Source organism: Rhamphochromis sp. 'chilingali', assembly GCF_963969265.1.
Source record: "Rhamphochromis sp. 'chilingali' genome assembly, chromosome: 12".
NCBI lineage: Eukaryota > Metazoa > Chordata > Actinopteri > Cichliformes > Cichlidae > Rhamphochromis > Rhamphochromis sp. 'chilingali'.
In genome coordinates this window covers 15,947,622-15,966,720 of record NC_137939.1, presented here as the reverse complement: position 1 = coordinate 15,966,720, position 19,099 = coordinate 15,947,622, and the positions used below count along the sequence as shown (strand labels likewise).

The following is a 19,099-nucleotide window of genomic DNA, read 5'->3' as shown; positions in this document are numbered from 1 at the left end:
TATTTTTTTTTACTGATTTGTATCTACAAAGGCTTTGAATTTGCTCTGTGCTGCATACAAAACAATAGCATGGTTTGATGGAGTGTAGTTCAGTAAATGATATGAGTAAGAGTAGAGTAAAGTAAACAACATTTAAAAATACTGACGGACACCTTTCAGCTATTTTAACCAGTAGACCAACACATTCTACACAGAACAGAAAGCCAAACAACCCAAACAGGTTTGGTGTATTACTGTAAAAAACAGTAATTCTGCCCAGCTTGACCTGTTTAATTTGTGATTAAATTGCAGAAGTTGACATTTCCCTCTTAAACAGTATTAGTCCAGGAGTGTTTACTGTAGCATGTTGTCCATAATTAGTTGTGAAAATGTCAGAATAGCTATTATAATTTGTTACTGGAGTACAAAAAAGAATAAGGAAGTTACCTATGTTACATTGTCAGTAAATGTTCTGCTATTAATAATAACATCACTGGTGTTTGAGAACTGAAGCACAAAAGAATGAGGAAGTCTCCGAGCAGTCACAAAAAGGGAATACACACTGTTACATTGTCAGATAAGCAGAGTTGCGTGCGCTCCACCAGAGGACCCAAACTAATCAGCACCAGCCTTTGTATGAGTTTTTCTTTTTAAATCAGAGTTTTGTTAAAGCTTGGCTCTCTTTAAAGTCCCAATGGATGCTGCTGTGAATCGGCCAACCCGTCCACACTCTATAGACAGTGTAAGAAGACTGTCTACCCAAGGCTGCTTTGAGAACACCCTGAAGTTTATTTGTGAGTTTAAGCCTGGTGATGAGGATCAGGATATCAGCTTGGGCTGCGAGCCGATATCAGTCACCCTCCCTGCACAGTGTAGTGTCTACCAATTGAGGCTACGCATCTGTATGGAGGTATGTAAACCTGCACTGAGTGGTCTATCGTGCAAAGGATGTTTTCCTTTTATTCTCATAGACTGTGTTGGATGTAGTTCTGGGTCTATAAAGTGAAATTGATAGCGCAGTTCCTAAAAACTAGTTTCTTTATAATGGAAGTTGGTGCTCTGGGGTGGGTGCGGTGCAGACTGGTCTGTTCGCAAAATAAATTCAAACTTAGAGAAGTCAATAAATGTGAGGTTCACCTTAGTAAACATTTTCCCATTGAGCTTTTGGTTTGCTAGTACAGTACGAAGAACATTATGGTCTCACTGAGGGTACAATAAACAATAAAGCAGAGTATGATTAAGGATGTAGCAAATTCATTACAGTCAATAACACATGTGCCCATAACTAAGTCCATCCCTTGTTTGGGGTGGCTGCAGAGTGGGTCATCAACTAAAGTTGGTGGCTGAATTCTCGGCTGCTTCAGTCTCCATGCCAAATATCCTCGGGCAAGGAGACTGGATCCAAGTTGCACTCTGGTGCACCCACTGAATTTGTGTGAATGTTAGATAGAAAGCTCTTATGGAGGAAAAAAACATTTAAAAAAGTTTATAAGTGAATCAGGCAAGTTGTCTAAAGCACGCAGGTAGACAAGCGCTATATAAGAAACAGTCCATTTACCTTTGTGGTTGAATCAGGAAATACATTAAATATAAAAATCTGCCAAATGAAATATCTGTAGCTCATAGTCACCCTCTGTGAAAAAGGAAGCAGCTAAAAGAAGTTTCTACGTTGCTTTATCGTCAAACCGTACATGGGAACTATCAACTGATTTAGCTGGCTTCTAAAATATTATGTATTTTTAGCTAAAAGGCAAATGTTAGCTAATATGCTAAACTAAGATTGCATGCTCATATGACATGGTATTGCATAGTCCCACTATCAGCTATTTACAGTATAGCTGTCAGTGTGCCTCATGCTTAAGCATTTACAGTACTGTTAAAAACGAAGAAAGGTTTTACAAGAATTTCAGAAACCCTGGCGAAAAAACAATTATAAGGAAGCATTTTTTTTCCAAGATGCCGCCACAGTAGGCAGCTTGTTACTCAGCTCCCAGCTTGAGGTAACGCACAAATTTCCCCGCCGTGGGATCAATAAAGTGTTATCTCATCTTCTTGTTCTTTGGAGCAAAATATAATGAAATGATCAAGACATTTGCACAACACTATATTCAGACTACAGTAATCAAAAATTGTATGTATTTATTTTTTCATGTATATGACTCTATGCCTCCAGGCACAGGAGCAAAACTGCCACCCAGACCCTTTTGCAATATTGGACCCCGAGAAATACAGCCTGCTCTATGCCAGGGGTGGCGACTGGTATGAAGCCTACGATGACTGTCAGGTTATCAGGACATTAGACATTCCATGGTCACGTAATGACCCTCATTGCCTATCAGCACACATAATAGTAAAACCGCCTGTGGCAGTTGATCCAGAGGAGAACGAGAAACAACAGCAGTGCCTGACTTATCTGATCGGACATGACCTGGAGAAAGAAGCATCTGATAGACTTGGTGAGCTCACCTTCACCCGTCGGAAACTGGCATCTGCTAGGAAACAAGAGCTGAAGAAACGGGATGACAAGTTGTATGCCACAGAGCCTTGGATAACGCATACCGCCTTACCAGAAGAACTACAAGAATGGCAGAACAGAGACTTTCCTGTCACTTTCCACTACATGAGCAGGATCAGCTTCAGCATAAAGGCTGACCTCAGCACAACACCACAACTACTTCTTAAAGTTTTTGAAAGGGTGATGAATGACCGAGGGATTAAATACGATGGGCCTGACAATCTCGTGTTGAAAGTTGCAGGCAGGGAGGAGTTTTTATCTGGAGACTACGCCCTGAACGATTTCCTCTGGGTGCGACAGTGCCTGAAAACCAACCAAGAGCTTCACCTCTTTGTTGTCCCTGTGTCGCAGCTTCCCTCGGAGGCTGTCAGATTTGTGGACTGGCCACTTGTTGATGGTTTTAGCGGCCAGTTCAGTTCCCACAATGATCTCAGCCTTAAAGGGAAGGATTTGGATGACATCTTCATGATATCCTTGTGGGACTGCAACAGAAATTTCAGAGTCAAATTGCTTGGATTTGATATCCCACAACTTCCAAGCAAATGCCCTCAGTCTGTTTATGTTGAAGCATCCATACTCCATGGTAACAAGGTCCTCTCTTCAGTATCCTCCATTCCCAAGCCCCTTTCAGATGAAGTGCTGTGGAATGAGTGGCTGGACTTTGATGTTCTTCTTAGGGATCTGCCACGTGGAGCTAAGCTGGGTCTCACTATTAACGAAAGTCCTAGTGACATGTCTGCTGCAACAAAAGTGCCATCGCCTTCAAGCAACAAAACAATAGACTTGCTGAAAGGGAGAGGAAAAGTGCTCTACTTTGTCAACCTACTCCTCATAGATCACAGGTGCGGATTTTTGTTTTTATTTAACCAAAATATCTTTATTAACAGTATAAGGGAAAAACATACATAAGCAGTTAGCTATAAAACTGTCATTTAAAAATCTCTGCTCTCCTGTCAAGTCATGCTTAGTTTGTAGTGTTAGCCAGTTATTAATTAAGTATACCAATAATATCCAAAATATGATACCATGGTAACACCACAAATCTGAATAACAATGACAAACATTTTACAAAGATAATACACACAAAAGTTGCATTGTTGGATGTTTATGCCATTTCAGTGCCCATAGTTCTTGCACATGCTTATTTTCCATTTGGTGTACTACACCACGATATCACGGCAAAGCATGTAATAGGCACGCCGGTCGACCGTGTCCATTTTCAGTACCAGCAGGGGGAGATAATATATTTAAAGCCATAAAGTCGCTAGTGACCTATGATTAACCGATTAAGCTATGTGGCTTATATGTATTACGTGTAAATGTGTTAGTAATGTCTGTGTAAATGCTTTTATTAATGAATTTTTTGTTGGCTTAAAATAAAATAAAACCCTCTGCTGTAACTGAAGCTTACTGCAACTTCTGCATTCGTGTACATTTCCTGCTTTTGAGAGGCAGAGCATCAAATGACATGGTGCACCGGCGTGTCTATTACAGGTTTTGCCGTGATACATTTCAGGCACACAAGAAACTTTAATATTTGAATGCGCTGAATAGGATGTTAGTATGGAATTTTAACAGGTGTGAAATTTCTGAGTTAGCCGAATTTCATCCTTTCACAGTATCTGGATAAGAGTTACAAGTCTAATCAGTTCATGAAGTAGGTTGTTTGGAAGTAGGGACCCAGTCTTTTGCAACTGCTACAAATCCATGTGTGTCCATGTGCGTGGTTTTATTTACAACTACAAAATGTTGATAACATTTGGGTAACAGATGCATATACTTGTGTGTATGCATGTGTTGCCAACCTTAGTGTCAACATTGGTTTTGAGGTCTCTATTTATTATTCATTTATTAATTTATGTTTTATTTATTACATATGTGTATTTATTATTACTCCATCTGACATCTCAGTTTGTGCTCTTATATTCTTCATTTGAGAGAACGTCGAGACATTTCTTGCAGTACTGTAAAACTAACTATTATTTACACGGTGTTTCAACACGGGACACCACCTATCCCTGCAGGTCTGTTCTGAGCCAGGGGCCCTACACACTGCACATGTGGTCACACCCTGGCCTGGATGATGAGGCCATCACCTACCAAGCAGACAAGCTGTCAACTGCTACTAACCCAGACATAGCTGACTCCATGGCTATCAGCTTCCTTTTAGACCGCTACAGCTTTCCTGTGGTTGTCCCAAATACTGTTACCAACTCTGAATGTTTCAACTCCAGAGAACGTGAGAATCACGAATCTCATGTCCCCCCACCCTTGCCTATCAAAAGATATTCTTTGCCAGCAAACTCACTGGCTGACAGTGTAACTCTCAAATCCCCAACTACAGCCAACAACACCAAAAAGCCATGCCTCAGAAGGTTTCGGGAGGAAAGTGTCCGTTATGCCTCCAGTCTACCCCAGTACTTGCGTAATGTTGACTGGATGAACCGCAATTCGGTTGAAGATGTCCACTGGCTACTGGGATACTGGCAACCTGAGGAACTGGATGTAACAGTGGCATTGGAGCTACTAAGCATGGATTTTGCAGACGAGTTTGTCAGGAGACTGGCAGTGAAGAGACTGGAGAGTCTGTCGAATGATGATGTGTTGAAGTATTTGCTTCAGCTTGTGCAGGTATGTGTTTATATGAAAATTGATAAACAGATTCATTCATATTGCGTGACGCGCAAAACGTCATCTGAAATAATTAAACTACTATTAACTACCTGTTTAGTTTGCAAAGTGAATCTGTCTTTATTCCACTCCCCATTCTATTGAACATCAGGACTGTATGTGTTGCTTTTTTTTATTACAATTACAATACATAAAAAAATCATGATTACTGCTAATCTAAACTGGCAAATGTTTTCCCTGAAGCCACAGACTTGTTTCAAAATGTTCTCTTAGAGTCTGTGTGGAATGCATCACCAATGCAATGACATTTATCAGATTTTACTGGTTACATTAGACATCACCCACTTATCTCTTCTCTGACAGCTTTCATTTTGCTTCATGTTTTATTTTCCCTTTGATCCTTACTCCAAGATGCTTTCCACATTTCTGTTCTGTTCTTTTTCATAAGGCCTAACATTCACCTTTTGTTTAAGTCATGTAAATATATCCAGTAGAATGTGAACACATTTAAGCATTTTAACCATCCCCCCCATCCCACTATTTAAGGATATTTGTAAAATCACTTAAAATGACTATTAAAGTGTGACAATGACCTTTTCCTTCACCTTTAACTCTTACAGATCCTAAAAGTGGAACCTTACCATGACAGTTTCCTCGCTCGGTACCTCATCCAAAGAGCTCTGCGGGTAAGTCATGAAGCATCCACTGTGACTGCAGAGTACTGGCATGTACAAGGTTGTCAGCAGAATATTTTTGCCAGACAAAATTATTATTTTTTGTCTTTTTCTAATGAAGAGAGACAAAACAAAACCTACTTAAAGAAACTAAATAATCACTTGCAGTGGTGGCTGGTGGTGAGAATGGGTGGGTGGGCTAACAAATACAATTCATAGACGGCACTGTAGCAATCGCAGCATCACATCCCTGGTTCCAAGTTACAGCCACATGTTGTCATAGTAACAGTAACAAAGACTATAGAAAAAATACCAAGAATGAGCTAAGGCTAAAAAATGTACTCTCTTACACACACACACACACACACACACACACACACACACACACACACACACACACACCTTCTTACTAGATATTTTTGTACTAGGGATCAAAATCAACTTCCCAATTCAAATGAATTTTAAATAATCTGATATTGATTCCTTAAATCCTTAAATTACATTTTTCAAATAGAAATGTATTTTGCTGTGTATGAGACTTGCAAGAGGTTGACAAGAGAAAGCCATGCAAGAGTTAAGTGACCTGGTGCCACAAGCCTTAAGACAGATGTTCGGCAGCTGTATTTGGATTCAAGAACTGTGAAGACAGCGAAGAGTGGACAAAAGCAAAGCCATATGCAAGGCGTGCAAAATGGAGGTGAAATACTGTGAAAGTTGAATAAAAGTTGCAATATTGTAACTGCTTTAGGATCTGTTGTTAATGTGGAAATTAATATATTTAATTTACAAAGTTTAAAGGGTTCTTTGAACAGTAAATATCCAAGATAAATGATCATAATTTAAATATTTCTGACTGAGTCAAAGTTGAATTGAGTCAGGACCTTGTGAATCAGAATGGAATCAGCTCTATTCTGTACACATCAGCATGTCATTTTTTCAATGCTAAGTGATGCCAGAAAAATCAATTCAAGCTCTGTGGGAATGCACTCCAGAGTACGAGGCGGTATTCACAGCAAAAATAATGGTCATTATAGAAGAGCAACAGGCAACAGGAAGAAATTGTGCTACAGTCATTTAATGAGAGAGAGAGGTGTCGGGCGCACCTTTTTTAAAGAGAAACCCGCGTCATCGACCTCTCTGGGCCAGATCAATCAATGGTGTTGGATCCTGTCAGATGACCTCTTATTCTATGCTGATGTCACGGGGATGTATTTGTGTTAATTTCAATGTTTCAGAAACAGTGCTCTGAAGTTTTTTCTTAGTCAGCATCTGCAAAAATGACTTTGCAGACTTTAACTCTGGAAATTCCACACTGCTGTCCAACACCATCATCTCACCTTTTTGGTTGTCTCTGCGTATCAGTGAAAATCAAGGAAATGTTTCCTTGGGGGAACTTTATTCAAACTGCAGAATTGAGCCTGTTGAGAATTGAAGCATTATGGTACCACTTAGATAATATATAGCCCCGTTAGGTTCTATGTTTGTGTGCCGGTCCACAATAACAAACAGTGTTTGACTCTCTAGAATCTGCACAAGAATCCTGATGTTTTGTGCTCAAATCCGATTTTATACTTATACTATACAAAAGCACTAAAGTAGCTCCCAATTATGATTGGCTCACAGCTTATAAAAAGTTTGTGACAAGCTTAATCATAGATCTGATTTTCTTTCTTTCTTTTTATTTATCTATTTTTGTATTTTCATTCACAATAGTCATCAAAAGATCAGGTTTTTGTGTGAATAAAAATAATACCTTTCATTTAAAAGTTTTTCTTTTTTCAGGTGAGTTTAATAAAGGTTTCAGTCTGCTGGAACATTAATGAATGTTTTTACACCAGTAAGATGTCGACTGCGACCAGATCTGTTTCACGCTGTCTGACTCACTCACATCTTTCACTGCAGAGCAAAAGAATCGGACACTTCTTCTTCTGGTACGTTCGCAGTGAGGTAGCAGGGTGCCCGTATTACCGACAGCGCATGGCTGTGATTCTGGAGGCCTACCTGCTGGGCTGTGGTCAGGCCATGCTCGACAGCTTCACCCAGCAGGTCCAGGCGGTGGAGGCCCTGCAGGCGGTCGCTGTCATCATTAAAAACCTGTACCCTGACAAGACCAACCTTGATTCTACAAGTAGGGAGCATCATTTTTTCTTAATTAATATATCAAAATTTTATTTTTAAAAAGCTAAAAGTATATAATTTAATTTTATTTCACTGTTTTTTACTGAATGTTTTATCATGGTGCAGCATCTCTATCAGATTCAGGTCAGGACTTTGACTAGGCCACTCCAAAGTATTCATTTTGTTTCTCTTAAGCCATTCAGAGGTGGACCTACTGGGTGGACCTATTTTCCTGCTGCAGAGCCAAGTGCACTTCAGCTTGTTTTTGTTTCAGAATGTTTACAGCAGAATTCATACTTTCATTTACCACAGCAAGTCTTTCAGGTCCCGAGGCAGCAAAACAGGTACATAACATGTTTTGGGGATCATCAAGATGTTTTCTGGCAAAACTGAATGAGCCTGTATGTTCCTTTTCATCTAGGAACTTCACCCTGCAGGCCATTTTTGTCATGCCATCTCTCACCTAACACATTTTAACATTAACAAAACTTGATCAATTCCTAAAAGAGTGAAAATGCATTTTAAAGAGCTTAAAATAGAGTTCATATAAAGAGTCATAAAAAATATTCAGATTAATTAAAGGCAGCAAGGATGCAGATTTACCTGTTTTGTGTTTGTTTGTTTGTTTGTTTGTTTGTTTGTTGTTTTTTAATCAAAAAACAGCCACTCATCCTTGAATCCGAATTACTTTGGAACACAACAAAGCGTTTCTTTGGAGAATTCATTTTTTAAGATAGAAATTTAAAATGGACCTATTATACTTTCCTTTATGTTCTGTTATATAATACTCTCATAATTCAGGTTTTAAATGTAAGCTCCACTGGCTTCTCAGTAAAAGTCCTTGAGCCTCTGCATCTGAATGCAAGCTGAAATACTTTCCTTGTTCTTATGTTCTTGCATGGTGCGTGACAAAAGCATTTCGTTTTGGAAAGGCCATTTTTAAGATGACCTATTAAACTTCCCTCGATTTTTACCTCTGCTAAGGAATTTATGTTTGTGGTAGCGTTTAGGTGCACCCACATCATTCTGTCTGTAAACACAATACAACTCCTCTCTGGCTCTGCCAATGTCATGTAGGTACATTTAAAAAAACAAAAAAAACCCAAAAAACAAATAAAATGAAATTCATTAAAAGTAAATCCCTTCACACTAAACACAGCCCAGAGAGTGAGCTACCTTGGCCGAGGCACTCTCTGAGTGCTTCTTGTTAATTATGGTTATTTTTTTTATGTTCTTGCATGTTATTGTTTCCAAGTTACTACATTATTATTTATCTACCAGCTGTAGAAGGTTAGCAAAGCTTTGCATGTAACTTTGAATGTACTTTGGAAAAGCTTCTTCCAGCTGGCCTCGTGTTGAGTTCCATTTTAATATACATGAAGAAATCCCATCTGTGTATGGCTACGTATGGCTGGGTTCCTGTATGTAGATGAAGTAGTGCTGCACACCTGGTGTTCATCAGCTGATGAATAACAGAAGCTCTATCCCTACCTAGGCTAGGAAAGACATCCTTGAAATGCATTAGATGTTTTTATAGCAACTTTTCAGAAACCAAGGACTCTAATCCCCAAAAGCAGCTGTTGTTTCACTGTTAAACCACTTCACTAAATTATATCTGTTGATCTTGCTGTAGCTCCCTTCCGGCTTCAGGGACTTCTTAGAGACAGTAACCTGCCAAATGAATTCTTGCTGCCCTTTGACCCTCGCATTAAATGTGGAAGGATCCTGGTAAGCTTTGCTGGCTTTCTGTCTCTATTTGTACATTGAGCTTTAGGGTTATGTGAAAGTGTGGTGAATAAAAAAATGTTGGGTATATTTTTATATATTGCATTTGAGCATTTTGTGTGTGGTTTAGTCTTATATTCTAAGTTTACTATATGCAGGATTTATAAACAATGCAAGAGGTTGACCTTTTCATCAAAAGGGCAACCTCTTTGTGATGATGTTTCAGGTTAAGAACTGGAGACAGATAGATGTGCAATTACTTGGTCAGGCTTGTAGTTTTGTACATAGTTGAGGAAATGTTATCAATTTCTACAGTACAATTATTATAGTAGACCACTGTGAATTCCTCCTTGGCCTGTTTTTGTTTTTTGCATCACATTTTCTGTCTGCTTCATATAATTCAAGTATAATTACTTACTTGAACTTTTCTTCAACATAAATTTGTTACTTATTCTGTTTTTCCTGATTACAATAAGTACACCACAGTAAAGTAGCTATATGTAATCTTTTGTTGTTGTTGTTGATTAAATCAAAAAGGCTGTGGTGAAGAAAAATATCCCACACAAACAAAACGGTCTGCTTTACTTCTTTGTGATGTAGCTCGATAAATGCAAAGTAATGGCCTCAAAGAAGAAGCCTCTGTGGCTGGAGTTCTCTCCCATGCCATCACCTACCTCCGCCACACCTGTTGGAATAATCTTCAAAGAGGGGGATGACCTCAGACAGGACATGCTGGTCATTCAGGTCAGACAGATCTTTTGTTACTTTGATTACTTGAATTCTCTTCCTCAAATATGAATACTGATTTTTTTGTGTGTGAATATTTCCTACATGCTTGGGAAAAGGTGAATATACAGTACTTCATACTTCCATCATACGGTACTTCATACTTATCTGACCAGCCCTTATATTTAAAATTCATATAAATAACTATGTATCTTTTTCTGCGCTGCTCCTTTATTTGTGCCTCAGGGCTCAATTCTTGGACCAGTTCAGTTTTTCATTTTTTGTGTTGCTCCTAGGTTATATACTTAACAGGTTTGGTATGCCCAAAATACACAACTTTACTTTTTTGCTAAAAAAAACCTCAAGTCTATCGTAGTTTTACATCAGGTTGAAAAGACACATGAATGTTTGCATATTTCTGTTTAGGCACTGGTGCTGATGGACTCCATCTGGAAGGAGAAATCCCTGGACCTCAATCTTGTTCCATATGGCTGCATCTCCACTGGACACAACATAGGTATCAGCATTAGTGTGCTTTAATAGTGTCCACAGTTGGTACTGGATGGCTCTTTTTAGTAGTGGTTGTTGAAGTTATACTTAATATAATTTACTAATCAATTAATAGCTTGTTTACAGAGTCAGCAAAAGTACACACATTCTGTACTTAAGTAGAAGTACAGATATTGGTGTTAAAAACACTCCAGTAAAAGCTGAATTACTGATTTAACGCCTTTACTCAAGTAAAAGTGAAAGAGTACAGGCTCTGAAATGTATCTGCTATATTATTGTAATACAAAAGTAATATTAGTACATGAAGATAAAAATGTTATTCAAATCTAAATTCTACTTCTTCATCATCATCTCAATCTGTTATTTAGGACACAAGCAGTGAAAGAGAAAATAAATAAATGGGGGCTGATCTGTTGTAGTGGCTCAGCGTGGGGAAAATACTGACAGCCCACAATGATTTCTAATGTCAGCTCCAGTAGATTTTCTTAGTGGACAAGCTGTGATCAGCGGACATGCAGATCACAGCTCTGAGGTTACTCATAATGAATACGTTGCCCAAATTAGACATCTTACGTAAGCTTTACTTAAGGCAACTGAGAACTATTTAGAACTAATTAGATTTTACACTGTATAAAGACTGAATTCAGTGACTGAATCTAAGCACCGTCAGTTCATTTGTAAACGAATGTCTACTACACTTGATCTAACCCAAGCTCCACAGCAGCTGACCACCACAGCCACTGTGTTTCAGTCCAACACAGTACTTTGCTATCAATTCACGACATTAATACAAGGTAACCTGTTTATCCTGAGCAAAACTACCCAGAATTTTCATGCAACATTTCAATAACACAAAGTACAGACATTTGTTTAAAAATGTAAGCAGTAAAAAAACGGTCATAAAAATAACCAGAAGAGAACAGAATACCCCTTTATTGTCACTGTGTATATAAATAGTCAAATTCAATTCAATTTTATTTATACAGCACCAAATCACAACAATGGGTGCCTCAAGGCGCTTTATATTGTAAGGTAGACCCTACAATAATACATGCAGAGAAAAACCCAACAATCATATTAACCCCTATGAGCAAGCACTTTGGCGACAGTAGGAGGTTGAAATAAATAGCAAACGGGAGACATATAGAGAAATATTTACAAAAAAAGAGAAAATTACAGATTGGACAGTTGTAGGTGAGTCTGGAGGTGTGGGACCTGATTGACCTGAGGCCAGCGGGTTAAACTAGTGGTGGGCGGGGTGCAAGGGGTCACCTGTGATGCCCCTAGTTTTCCTAAGACGGGAGGATCTGGAGATGGTCTCCTGGATGGCAGAAGGCAGGTAATGATTTTTTGGGCGGTGTTAATTACCCTCTGCACAGCCTTCCTGTTCTCAATAGCGTCCCCTGCATAACAAACACCCAGGCAGCAGGAGAGCACGCTCTCCACTGTGGAGCGGTAGAAGGTGAGCAGCAGCTTCTCAACCAGGTTATTCTTCTTTAGGACACGGAGGAAGTGCAGTCACTGCTGAGCCTTCTTTACCAGGGTGTTGGTGCTGTTGGTCTAGGTGAGATCAGCAGAGATGTGGGTGCCAGAAACCTGAAGGTGGAGACAGATTCCACCTTTTCTCCATTTAAAATGAGAGGGGAGTGGATCCATCTCTGATCTGTAAACCGAACAGAGAACAATCTAAACCTTAGAATGTCCAAAATGTTCAAATTGGACTCGTTCTTTTATTATATTTGACCTAAAATAAGTGACTGAGCCCATAAATTCATCAGTAAAGTGTTTACAAAAGGCAGGCCCTAGGACATTTTTATAAGACTTTTCACAACCACAGCTATCGCCCCAAATTTTTATTTATACATGTTGTTATGGGGTTTTCTGTATAGTATTTTATCAATTTACCAATTTAACCTATGACCAGTTTACTATAATAAATTATGTAACATGCCTGCTTATTGGACTGTGGGAGGGAAAAAAGCACCCACCCACATGGCAGAGGATCAACATGCAACCACTGCACCTGCACAGTGTCATGTTTTTGTAACAGTGTTTTGTGAGAGGGTTTTTTTACCCCCTGGAATTAGGTTTCTGTGTTTGAAGTTTAAAACACATGTTTAAAGATGAAGCACAAAATGAAAATGTCCTTGTCATCAGGTATGATTGAGATTGTGAGGAATGCAACAACGATCGCTGCGGTCCAGAGGAGCCAAGGAGGAGCAACTGGAGCCTTCAAAAATAATGCTCTGTTTGAGTGGCTCAAGTCCAAATGTCCACTACAGGAAATTGTGAGTAAATCAAAAGCAATCGCAGGTCCTTTCTGTTGTTTCCCTCAGTAATAGGAAAAAAAAACAACTAAAATGTGAAACTGTTGTGATTTTATTTGACTGCAGCACTTCAAGAACGTGGAGAGATTTGTGAATTCCTGTGCTGGTTACTGTGTGGCCACATATGTACTGGGTATAGGCGATCGACACAATGACAACATCATGATCAGAGAAGACGGTAAGCAGCACAAATCACTGAAAACACCTTATTGGCTACTGTTATCACATGTTATTTACTGATTTGTTATTATCCTCTTATGAAATGACAGATGCTTTTTGTCCTCTGAAACAAGCTGCATGATAAAATGAATTCATAAATGAACAAATTAACTGATAATTAGAAAAAACTGAAGTAATCTTGCCTCTCAGGGAACTTGTTTCACATTGACTTCGGACACATCCTGGGTAACAGGAAGCACTTTCTTGGCGTGAAAAGGGAGCGAGCACCTTTCGTCCTCACACCTGACTTCCTGTATGTCATGGGCAGGGTCGATGGTCGCAACAGCCTCTACTTTCAGCGTTTTAGGGTAAGAGGGCTTTATTATTTGTCCAGCTTTGCATGAAAATGTTTTAACAGGTCCCATAAATAGTTAGCTTCTCGGTGGAGTTCAACCTTTTACCTTAGTAATTCGCTGTGGCAGTCAGGATCAAGACGTTAGTTCTCTTAATTCTTTTGTCAATAAACAGCTGTCCAAGGTAAGCGTAGAAGGGAAAGTTCAGAGAAATTCTCCATCCATCCATCCATCCATCCATCTTCTGCTTCCGGGGCCGAGTCACGGGGCAACAGCCCAAGCAGAGAAGCCCAGACCTCCCTCTCCCCAGCCACCTTCTCCAGCTTGTCCAAGGGATCACCAAGGTGTTCCCAGGGTCCTGGGTCTGCCCTCCTCCTGGTGGGACATGCCCTGAACACCTCACCCAGGAGGCGCCCAGGAGGCATCCTTGTCAGATGCCCAAACCACCTCAACTGGCTCCTTTCGATGTGGAGGAGCAGCGGCTCTACTCTGAGCCCCTCCCGGATGGCTGAAGTACTCACCCTGTCTCTCAGAGAGAGGCCAGCCACCCTTCGGAGGAAGCCCATTTCTGCCGCTTGTATCCGCAATCTCGTTCTTTCGGTCACTACCCACAGCTCGTGGCCATAGGTGAGGGTAGGGACGTAGATCGACCGGTAAATTGACAGCTTCGCTTTTACACTCAGCTCTATCTTCAACACAACAGACCAGTGCAGCATCCGCATCACTGCAGCAGCAGTGATATATCTGTCTGTCGATCGCCCGCTCCCTTCTGCCGTCACTCGTGAACGACACCCGAAGATACTTACACTCTTATACTTGGAGCAAGAACTCATCCCCGACCCGAAGTGGGCACTCCACTCTTTTCCGGCTAGGACCATGGCCTCAGATTTGGAGGTGCCGATTCTCATTCCCACCTCTTCTGTCATGGCTCGCAGGATGAGGACCCAATCGCAAAACTCACGGACTCAAGGGATGAACTCAAAAGGCAGCTTTATTGCTGACAAGATGACAGGAAAATACAAAACTTAAACTGGGAACAATAAACTAATACTCGGAGCTTGTGGTGGAGTTAACGACTGTGCTAGCGGGGACACAGGAGACGGAGCTAGCGCTTCTGGCTGGGCAGCTAAGTGAAAAAACACAGCCCCGGAATAAACAGTCCCACAGTCAGGAAACTCCTGTTTGTCCCTTCCACTCACCACAGCTGGCAACTCAGAAGTCTCGGGGTCTGGCTGTGGCGGTGGGTGTCGGCGGCGTGAACGCCGTTTTCTCCGGGAAGGGGGAGGAGCTGAGCCGGGCCGCGAATCCTCCAGCGGACCGGGCTGAACGTCCTCCGACTCTTCCCACCGGAGAGGCAGTTCCGGGCGGATGCCTACGGTGGACACGAGGAAGTCCCGGATGTGGGGGTGTAGCACGCCGAATAACCAGGGGAGTCCGGACACCATCCTCTGTAGGCGGATGGCTACGGTCTCCCGGTATCCTCCTCTTGGCAGCGCTCCCCACTCCTGACAGTGGTATTCCACCGTGTAAATCAGGTCCTCACGGAGCTCGGCAGAGGGGTTGTGAGCTGCTGGGTCCATGTCGTGGTCGCGTTCTTCTGTCATGGCTCGCTGCGTGGCAGGCAGGATGAGGACCCAATCGCAAAACTCACGGACTCAAGGGATGAAATCAAAAGGCAGCTTTATTGCTGACAAGATGACAGGAAAATACAAAACTTAAACTGGGAACAATAAACTAATACTCGGAGAGAGACACAGGGAAATCCACGCAGCATGAGGGAGAACGCGACGCCGAACAGAGGGAGATGCAGACAGAAATACACAGAGGGTTAACGAGGAAAGTGGGACCACACGGGGAACACAGCTGACACAGATAACCATAACGAGACAGGGCGGGGTGAACATAACACTGACGGGAGACGGGCAGAGTCAAACAGGAAGTACAGAGGTTCAGACAGGAGGAGAGAGAGCACGGGGAAAACACAGACATAACGGGCAGGGGAAACATGGAACAACCACAAAGGGAGACGAGGGCTCATAAATACACAGAGGGCACACAGGGGGGAGAGAGAGCACGGGGAGAACTTAGACATAACGGGCAGGGGAAACATGGAATAAAACATAAGGAGAGACGAGGGCTCACAGATACACAGAGGGGCACACAGGGGGTAAAAGCCACGAAGGGAAAACACTTAGGGAACAACACAACAGGGCAACTCAGGAAACATGGCCTAAATAGGGAACAAAATCCAAACATACAAGAAAACTAAGAATACTGGGCCAACATGGCCCAGGACCATGACATCTTCACACTTAGTTTATGAACCATTCCAAAGCGAGCTGGAGGCCATCACCTGATGAATCCCACAGAACCACATCATCCGCAAAAAGCAGAGATGAGATTCTGACACCACCTAGGTGAAAGGTGAGGTGACCACCTAGAAATCCTATGCATAAAAATTACAAACAGAATCTGTGACAAAGAGCAGCCCTGGCGGAGCCCATCACCACCTAGGAACGAGTCCGTCTTATTGCCGGCCATGCGGGCCCCCCTCCCCGAATTGCTACCTTACCGTGGTGGAGGAGTTTGTGTATCCCAGGGATCCCAAGGGCTATGTTGTCTGGGGGCATTTAGGCAAATTGGTCCTGGGTGAGGGACCAGACAAAGAGCGATTCAGAAGACCTCTATGAGAAGACCATCAAGGGAACAATTCACCCTGCCCGGGATAGGGTTACCGGGACCGGCCTGGAGCCATGCCCAGGGAGGCTGCCCGAGGGGGAGTGCCTGGTCGGGCCTTAGTCCATGGGGCCCGGCCGGGCTCACTCCGAAAGAGGGCCATGGGCCCATCTTCCTGCAGGCCCACCAACCGCAGGAGGCGCCGTAGGGGTCAGGTGCATAGTGAGCTGGGCGGCAACCAGAACCGGAGGTGTCCTAATACCAAGACAAGACCAAGAAATTCTAATTTCCTAGTATAATTCAAACTTCATTCAATTTTGTTCAATGATGAAAGCATGCAGTCGTGGCCCAACTCCAACAAAATATGTGTGTTCTTCTCTCTTAACAAAATGCTTTTCATTGAACCCAAGAAGCTCTGTTTTGATCTCATCTCAGTCCAAAAATATAATTCTGACTTCTGGCTTGTCCATGCAGTCTTTATGAAACTGCAGGCAGGCTGCAGTGTTCTGATTTAAAAGCAGAGGCTTTTCTCCTTGCTGACCTGCCATTATTAAGACTTTTGATTTATGCCAATTGAGTTTATTCCAGAAGTACACACACACACTAATTAAAAGAAGCCTGATTCTTATTTTGGATACCACTTTTAGAATTATAGAAAAAATCTAAACTTCAGCTGTCCTTATTGTTTTATCTTTGCTTTTCTTTGTTATTCTATCTTTTCTTGCCTCCAACACCCACATTAGGACACCTGCACAGAAGCATACCTCTCCCTGCGCTCCCACTCTCGTCTGTTGGTGACTCTTTTCTCCCTCATGCTGCTCACGGGCATCCCAGAGCTGAGCGCTGCAGAGGATATGCGCTACTTGCGGGTGGCACTCCAGGAGGAGCAGAATGAGGCAGATGCCAGGGAGCACTTTCTCCAACAAATCTCTGAGTGTGAGAAGCTGGGCTGGACTGTGCAGGCCAACTTCTGGATCCACATGATGGGAGGCATCAAGTAGACTAATGCATTTTGCTCTGCCTTAAAAATAAGTGAACGTTTTAGTTTTACAGGTGTATTTTTTATATTTATGTAATATCACTGAGCCTTGGGCTGTTTTTACAGGAAGTAAGGGGGTGGGAAACTTGTGTATAAACAATGGATATCTGTCATAATTACAGTGTAAATACTTAGAATCTGCTGTTTATTGTAAAATCTGTAGAAGGGTTATAATTCTCATATAATACTCAAATAAAAACTAGACTCTAAAAAAGAAAGAAAAACTGAAAGGATATGGTGTACTTAGAAATATGACCACCAATAAAATAAAAATACAGTTTAGTTTTAGTCTATGTCAGTTTGGTACACATGTTTATTAAGACTAGAGACAAACTGATTTTTAAAACCAGTACCAATACCATTATTTTGTGATTTAAAAACCCAATATGTCGGCAGATTTTTTTTTGTTATGTGGATTTATATATGACCCTTTACTGTAATGATAATGCAGTTAAAAAATAATCTTGTTTTAATGTCATAACAAGTCACGGATTACTTGTTTACTCTTGTTTTTTTCAAGAGCATTTAGACATCTACATGTCTAAATGCACTGCTGCAATATGATTGGCTGATTAGATATTTGCATTATCGAGTCATTTAAAAGGTGTACCTATAATTAAGGAGTTTAAAAGGTGTACTTCTCTCTGCTGTATTTGATCTGAGGGAGGACAATTTCTATGGCGGGTTTCAGACCACGATTCACAACACTGTGTGAAAGACTGCAAGACAGTAATTGTTCCAAAGCTCAGCAACATTTGATGTATTTGTATTTGTTCCTTTTATCATAATTTATGCATTCTGCCTTTGCATGTAACTATATTCTACCTATATCTATACTGGATTTGTTCTCTATTCTGTGGATCCTTTAGTAAAGTTTTTTTTTAAACTTTTTTAGCTGATAAGACATAAATAAATGTAATAGCTGCAAAGATAGTCCTTGATATTAACTATATGCCCCGATGGACCCTGATGGCCTGAAATCTTTTTTACTCGTTTCTTTCTCTTTCTCTTTTCATCTCACATGGAGTAGTGGGCTGGGCTTCACCCTCGTGCTTTCAATTCACTTCACCAGTCTTGCAGTATTTAAGATCGGCTAATGCTTCCACGCCTTTCCAGATTATTATAGTGTAGTGTTGAATTTCCTGTGATTGTTGGCTGAAGTAATGTCTTTGATTTCTTCCTCACAAGACTCGCTTCTAAACTTAAGCTGGTCACCTGCCAGCGAAGAAAACTATACATACCACGGCTCACTTGCATGGCTGCTCTTTACTGCTCGATTCACTTCTGGACTCCTCCAGATGGCTGCACAATAAGTAGCATCCTCAGTCTCCTTGACAACTGTTTTCAAAACTCTTCTGCCACATGCTTTCACTACCTCATTTTGGATGTAAGAGCTCGGATCATTATTTGGGCCTTGTCATGGTCCCTGTGCCTCGCTGGTCGACTCTCTATTAGGCAACATAGTTGTTTTTGTTTTTCGTTCTCTCCCTCCTTCCTCTCCCCCTCTCGCTCTCTCTCTTTCGCCGCAGCGATGCTCATTACAGGCTCCCGCTGCTGGCCCACACACCTGCTCTCATCTCCACACCGGTCGCTGATCTGCACTAGTCTTTGCTGGATCGTTGAGCGACCAGCATCAGTCAAACCTGCAAATCTGAACCTGTGTATCT

The 19,099-nt window shown here is 41.4% G+C and overlaps 1 protein-coding gene across 1 annotated transcript; it reads left to right on the top strand.

Moving 5' to 3' along the window:
- The first annotated feature begins 666 nt into the window (after nt 1-666).
- On the top strand, nt 667-17,771 carry LOC308407461 (phosphatidylinositol 4,5-bisphosphate 3-kinase catalytic subunit gamma isoform). Its single transcript, XM_080899109.1, has 12 exons — nt 667-889; nt 2,153-3,336; nt 4,519-5,125; nt 5,746-5,811; nt 7,702-7,927; nt 9,551-9,645; nt 10,243-10,386; nt 10,795-10,885; nt 13,036-13,166; nt 13,272-13,383; nt 13,575-13,732; nt 17,137-17,771. The coding sequence occupies exons 1-12, from the start codon at nt 674-676 to the stop codon at nt 17,392-17,394; spliced, it is 3,288 nt and encodes a 1,095-aa protein (XP_080755235.1). The 5' UTR covers nt 667-673; the 3' UTR covers nt 17,395-17,771.
- Nucleotides 17,772-19,099: the final 1,328 nt, after the last annotated feature.

Bases quoted from the DNA above. Each gene is read 5' to 3' on its own strand.
- LOC308407461 (XM_080899109.1), top strand. From the start codon at position 674: ATGGATGCTGCTGTGAATCGGCCAACCCGTCCACACTCTATAGACAGT. The intron at 9,646-10,242 runs GTAAGCTTTGCT...TTTGTGATGTAG, and splicing joins TTAAATGTGGAAGGATCCTG to CTCGATAAATGCAAAGTAAT. The intron at 10,387-10,794 runs GTCAGACAGATC...ATTTCTGTTTAG, and splicing joins AGGACATGCTGGTCATTCAG to GCACTGGTGCTGATGGACTC.